At 34.0% G+C, this 6,970-nt stretch overlaps 1 protein-coding gene across 3 annotated transcripts; it reads left to right on the top strand.

Annotated features, from left to right (window-relative positions):
- The first annotated feature begins 1,489 nt into the window (after nucleotides 1-1,489).
- On the top strand, nucleotides 1,490-6,721 carry LOC139847779 (putative F-box/FBD/LRR-repeat protein At4g03220). 3 transcript variants are annotated; one of them, XM_071837502.1, is made up of 6 exons: nucleotides 1,490-1,591; nucleotides 2,251-3,172; nucleotides 3,526-3,693; nucleotides 5,267-5,806; nucleotides 6,137-6,192; nucleotides 6,564-6,721. In XM_071837502.1, exons 2-5 carry the CDS (start codon nucleotides 2,276-2,278, stop codon nucleotides 6,176-6,178), a joined length of 1,647 nt encoding a protein of 548 aa, XP_071693603.1. In that variant the 5' UTR covers nucleotides 1,490-1,591; nucleotides 2,251-2,275; the 3' UTR covers nucleotides 6,179-6,192; nucleotides 6,564-6,721. The 3 variants fall into 3 exon arrangements, with proteins under 3 accessions (XP_071693603.1, XP_071693605.1, XP_071693602.1); XM_071837504.1 differs by lacking the exon at nucleotides 1,490-1,591 and adding an exon at nucleotides 1,602-1,661 and having other exon boundaries at nucleotides 6,137-6,187; XM_071837501.1 differs by lacking the exon at nucleotides 1,490-1,591 and adding an exon at nucleotides 1,602-1,661.
- Nucleotides 6,722-6,970: the final 249 nt, after the last annotated feature.

The following is a 6,970-nucleotide window of genomic DNA, read 5'->3' as shown; positions in this document are numbered from 1 at the left end:
TTGTGCTTTAGTTGGTTTTTTGCTTGAATTTCCCATGTACTCAACATCATTATCAATATTGTTTACAAAGTCTCTCATGTCAATAAACTCATCAAATATATCATTCTCTTCATCTACAATAAACTCAGCATCATCTTCATCATCATTATCACTTTCATTTACTTTCTCAGGTTCATCATCTTCATCATTATCAGCATTATCACCTTCTTCCCTAACTACTGAAACTTCACTAGATAGGACCAATGGTTCATCATCTTCAACATTATTAGCTTCTTCCCTAACTACTGGAATTTCACTTGCAGGGGCCAATGGTTCATCATCTTCAACATTATTAGCTTTTTCCCTAACTACTGGAACTTCACTTGAAGGGACCAATGGTTCATCATCTTCAACATTATTATCACATTCCCTAACTACTGGAGCTTCACTAAATAGGACCAATAGTTCTTTTAAAACTTTAGCTCCTTCTACAATTAGTTTCTTAGCAACTTTACTTTTTTTACCTATTGATTTAGTCTTAACTGTTATTTGCTCTTCCTCAACAATCTCCTCTAAAACAAATTTCCTTCTACCAGGTGGACTAACAAACTCAGGCACAATCACCTTTGGGTTGAGTTCATGTTCTGTGTAAACAGACATTTCCACAATCTTATTCTTCTTCCTACTTTATTTGACATATTTAAGCATATTTCTAACATCATCATCTGAACCTAATGGTTCTAAACCAAAATCAAGCTCACTATCAGGCCTAAGAAAATGATATACTATCACCTTAAAACCATCATATCCCAAGTCCTGAATGAGATGGTCAAGCTCATGTATTGAAAACATATCCATGTCAATAAAATCAATGTAACTTACTTTTCCATTCACATATTCCCTTCCTCGAGCATTAGTAAACTCTCCACCATGATAAATCTTTAGTGTAAAGAGTAAATCATCACTGTTAAAAAAAAGACAAAATAAAATTTAAAAAATTAGGGTTTAAAAGTATATCGAGGGTGAAATTACAGAACAAAAATGCAATGAAGATATACAAATACACAAAAATGCAATGATATGCACGCGATAAGGGGTAACGGCAAGTTTTGACAGAAAGTAGACGGGAGGACGAGAGATGTTGTTTTTTGATACATTAGAGATGAGGAATGCACAAAAAAAAGAAAAATGACATGGAGTCAAATTTGATGTAAAGTTCAGAGACGAGGAATAGAATTTTTTCTTGTTAAAATAACATTTAACATATATGACAAAATCATTACCGCAATAACGTGCGAGTAGATCTTTTATCCTTTTTTCAACTAAAAAAACTAAAGCCAATAAGATCTACACTCTCAAACTACTACTATACACAAAACTAAAAGCCAATCCAGAATCCATATTTTCAACCCGACCCGTATTGTGAGTTGTGAGTATGTGACGATTTTATTATCACTCCGAATAACCGATGGCGGGATTTGTTCCATAGCAAATACGAAGAATAAAATAAATCAAATAGAGTTTCCATATATATATATTTGTAATTGTAATAGTCGGTGACCTAAATCGCCATTCGAGTTTTAATTTTTTTCTTCTTCGTCAAACATCAAAGGTACATAAGTGTATCTTCTTCTCAAACCCTATTTCTATACTAACCTGTTTACTCTACGACATAGAAATCGGTATATTGCGGTTTCACTCTTTTCCATTAATTTGTATTTTTATTATGCTTAGGGTTTTTTTAAAGTGTACTAACTGATTGATGTAGTCGTTATTTTATCTGTAGATGATTATTATTATTATTATTATTATTATTATTAAGCTTCAAGCTGTATGGATAAGCCATCTGCAATAGTCATATTAGTCAATTACTACACTGCGGCTTCACTCTTTTCCATAATTTGTACTACATGTTTAGGGTTGTTTTTTTTATCGTGTACTAGCTGATTGATGTAATCATTATATCATCTGTACTAGGATTATTATAGCCATCTGCGATAGTCATATTAGTTGTATTATTTTGTTTTTTTCAGAAAATTTTAGGCATTTTTGTTACTCTTTTACCTTGTTAATTAGTTTCCTTATCAGTAAACATGATATGATATATCTGATATATGATACAGGTACTTGTAATCTTGGTGGTAAAACATAATACTCGTTTTGGGCATTATTCACTCGTATGATGCTTGCAAAAACAGATCACAGTTAGTTAAAACTACTTATCTTTGTTATTCAAGAAATTGATTTGTATTTCTATATTGTCAACTGCAGGTTCTCATTTGTTATATCGAAAAAAATGGACTTTGATCATAATAATGTTAGAGCAGCGATGGATAAACATAGATTGAGCAGCTTGCCTGATGAGCTTATTCATCAAATCCTATCTCACTTTGACACTAAATTTGTTGTCCAAACGTGTTTGTTGTTGTCTCCAAGATGGAAGCTTATCTGGAGATCGATGCCCTGTCTCAAGTTTTCAAGTGGAGATTTCAAAGCTTTACCCACATTTGTAGAATTCGTGAAACATGTTCTGTCTCATCGCGACCATAAAGTAGATTTTACTGGAGCAACTGTCCAAGAACTAACTGTTGATAGTAGTCCCGAGGCACACCATGAAATTCCTCCTTGCCTCTTTAACTCTCAGACACTTGAACATCTCACCTTTAGAACCTCTTTTATGCCTTGCCTCACACCGAAAACACCATGGGATTTTCCAGCTTTAACGACTTTGTATCTGGATAATATTTCATTGTGTGATGATGAACGTGAATCTATTGATCTTTTCTCCAAGTGTGTCAACTTACAGAACCTCACTTTAGAAAGAATTACGGTCAAGGCTAAGGTTTTTGATATTATTACCCCTCGACTTTCTGATCTCAGACTTAGACTTATTAATGACGTAGACTCAAATGCTATCAAAGTGATTGCACCTCAGCTTCAGAATCTCACCATAATTGATTGCTCAATTAAGGACTTGAATATTCCATCAGGCTTTTCGTCGTTCTACTACAAAGGTTACGATCCTCCACAGTGGTTTAAAGTGTGTTTTCATTCTGTGAACAAAGTTACTGTCAGTTTGTCCATATATTGTCCAAATCAGCCATATTTGCAGGAAGATGCTCGTGGTATTGTTAACATGTTTCAAGAGCTACGTAGTGCCAAATTTCTTACACTTAACTTGGACATTGTTGAGGTATGGTGATCTAATATCAGCTATAATGACATTTTAGTTGTGTGATTATTCTTTACATAACAGTTTGACACCTTTTTCTTAGCTTTTTTCACTAACTTTGGTAATTACAATTAAACGGAAATGAAGTGGATCTGTATGCATAGTTATTTTCACATTCATATATAATGGGTGGTTTTGATTAACCGCGCTGTTCAAGGTCTTATTGAAATTATCAGATGTCCTGACTATTTTTTTTAATGCCTAAAAGTCTTTGATGGGTGAATGGATATAGAACTTGTTTATTAAGCTGTATAAATAATATATTTATATGCATAATTAATGTTTATATGCTTAAATAATCTTTACATGTGCAGTGTATTTCCTCATTCCCGGATTTACTATCTGGTCAGCCTTCGCCATTTAGCAACTTGATTTGCTTGAAAGTAGATTGTGGGACAAAGGATACATGCAAGGTTATTTTATCTAGTGAAGCTAGAAAGTTCTTTCTTGAGAACTCCCCAACTGCCACATTCATCGTGAAGGTACTTTCATCAGTTTGATGTTTTATTTATACTTATCAGTTTTTTTTTAATGATCTTTACACGTATCAGTTATATTACTGTTTGTGATTTATAATTCTGGGGTTCAGTTTTATTGACAACTACATGAAACTGATTGAATAACTGAGTGTTCTGATGGACCTTTTGTTTCAATAACAAGAGTAAAACAAGGGTTACCTTGTCTTAAGTTACTCAATTTACCCTTTTTTCACTTGCTTCACTTATTTTACATCCTTAAAACTGAACGCCAAAAAGTTATCATTTTTTGTGGCAAATGATGAAATAAAATGATGTAGAATTAGAGCGATTTTTATTAGCAAGAATAATACTTAGCTAAATAATAACTATACCTAGCAAACGGGTCAGGTTGGGTTGGTTTGGTAACGGGTCAAAATGGTTTTGGGTTGAAATGGGTCATGGGTCAAACGGGTAAAATTTTTAAACGAGCCCAAATAGGTCAGGTTGGGGGAAACGGGCATTGGGTCAAATGGGTCAAATAGGTCCAAACAGGTCATATGCTTTTACATTTGATTTTTCACATTTATTATATTGTTTTAGTTATTATTATTTATTTATTATATGTGTATATAAAAATACTAATATACATAATAATTGATATAACCATTAATGCTTTTAAAAATGATTGACAAATGAATCTTGTTATGCTCGACCCATTTGACCCATTCACAAGACCCATTAGACCTGTCTCTATTTATTGAACTTTTGGGATTTGATACCTATTTGACCCATTCTTTTATATTTTGTATAAGACCCAATACAACAACAACAACAATAACAACAACAATACCCAATACCACATAAGTGGTGTATGGGGGAGGTGAGATGTAGACAATCCTTCCTCTATCCGAGAATAAAGACAAGTCATTTCTTCACCCAGAGTGAAACACACTCAAAAGTAGAGAAAGTCATCCCTCTCTCTATTCGACGGATAAAGAGATTGCTTCCGAGAGGACCTCCGGCCTTTAAGTAGGAAAAAGTTTAAAAAGAAATAAAAATAATAAAATAAAAATAATTAGACGCCATGAAAATGGTAGAATCAAATTTCCATGGGTTTTAACTCCTACCTGGAATTTAATTTAGGCTCTAAGAGTCAGTCAAGTCGCCAATAAATCGACGATTGTTGTCGACTCAATAAGACCCAATAGTTTGAAGAAAAAACTCATTGGGCCTTTTTTAAATTTTGGTTTACATTGTCGGGCCAAATTTTTTTCAAGACCCAATTGACCCAAAAGCATGACCCATTTGACCCAAATTTGAAAGTATGGGTCTCAATTTCCAGGTATAATAATAACTCTACTTCTGAAAACTAAAAGATCTCTCATAGCCTCACTACCCTTCTGAAAACTAAAAGATCTCTCTTGACATATTTTTGGTTCAAAACGTTTTGACCAGCGTCGACCAATGGTTGACCAATTTTTTGGGCCGAATTCGATTAATCCCAACGGACATCTCACGAAAACTGTTAATTGTCGCTTAAGCATCAATTTAATCCAAATTATAGTAGTGATATTGCTGTAAATTTGGATGCATGCAGGAACAACCTACAGAAGCAATGAAAGAGAAAGAGGTGAAGGAGCAGATAAAGGCAGACATTGAAGATCTAATGAAGGGACTACAAGCATCACTTGAGCAGGACAATCTAATTACCGAGAAAAAAGTAGTTATCGAGAACCTTCTGAATGATATACAGATATGGACCATGGAAAAAAAGACGCAAATTGAATCTTCTGAGAGGAGTCAAATAGAGGAGATAGTGTCTAGATTGAGTGATATTATGGATATGTTGATGCAATTAGCTAACGATCTCAAATCCTTGGTTCCAAAGGCAAAGCAGATCAGATGTTTATTGTGTAGCATGCCTATACGACACGGGGGACAGATGGTAGCACACTACTCTAGCCTGCTTGATCAAGTATTAGCACAAACAAATGCACTATGTGCCCGTCAGGCCTCATTTAAAGAGTTTGTAAATAAAATTGTTGATGCGTTTCATAATTACGAGGTTTTAACTTCTGAAGTTGTTTCCAGCACCAAAAATCTTCTGACTTCTCAAGCATCATCCTCTTCAACAATTGTAAATTTTTTTTTTTTTTTTTTTTTAATTCCATATTTGACTCTGTCTGTCCTTGGTTGTTACAGGTTATATGAGTGGGTTTAGCTACAGACTTTCCTTTTTGTCCTTTTGATATATTTTTTAGAAGTCATTATTGAGTTATAAAATCACTTGAGAAAACATTTGTATTAGTATTAGCATTACATTCTATTCTATGTTGGAAATAAAACTCAAAGAAATTCGACCCGCTGAAAACCAAGTTGGGACTCAACCAACTTGGAACTCAATTTGCACATCTAGTAGTTTTAATTTAAATTTTGGCTTCTCAACATGTTTAATTAATGTATGCAGGTTTCTACACCCTCCACCTCAAGTATCAACCCAGTGCCATGAGATTTCAAGGTGAGGTAATTAGTCTTCTATACAACGACTTGTCTGCTTATTCATTAATCTATCAACCATGTGTGCTGTTTTAGAATGTATCTCAATTATATAACTGTTGAAATTCTTTATCTTCAAATTAGCATTTTCTAAATTCAGTTGATGTACATAGATGTTTCAAAGCATCAACAATAATTTTGGGGAATATCACGAACTTAAATGTGATGACCTCCAGATTTTTAAAATTGTGTACTTACACTCATGATGTCTTTGATTTTGTTGCTCGTGTGACAAAACTCTGCAAACTTGCTGCTTTTGGTTTTGTTCAATTTATATGAATGATCGATTTCGCACAGTTTTATAGTTATTTCCGTTGTTGAAACCCAATCATATGCAGATCACATGTCAAATTGAAGATGGTGGCTGCTAACGACAGTGTCAACTTGAAGACGTTTGACATCATTGGATTAATCAATTTTAAATTTCTTTATGAATATCGTCTTTAGACCTCGACTTTATACTGTGTTCGTGGTCTTACTTTTTTGTAACTTTTCATATGCCTTTGTTTTTTAATGTTTTATGAGGACTATCGGTCTATCATTAGCAATTTTATGATGTCCATGGTATTCCATAACTCTCCGGATGAAATTAGTGTTGCAAAACTCGGCCGAGTTTCCGGGGAGTTTTCAGTTGAGATCATCATCCCAGTTCTCGATGCCTAACTCGGTCAATTACTCAGTCAAATGACCGAGTTTCTAGGTTAACTCGGGGAGTTGTTTGTCAACTCGGCCAAATCGGGGTTCT

This window comes from Rutidosis leptorrhynchoides, chromosome 5 (genome assembly GCF_046630445.1).
Source record: "Rutidosis leptorrhynchoides isolate AG116_Rl617_1_P2 chromosome 5, CSIRO_AGI_Rlap_v1, whole genome shotgun sequence".
In the NCBI taxonomy this organism is placed as follows: Eukaryota; Viridiplantae; Streptophyta; class Magnoliopsida; order Asterales; family Asteraceae; genus Rutidosis; species Rutidosis leptorrhynchoides.
This window is presented reverse-complemented; position numbering and strand designations above follow the sequence as displayed.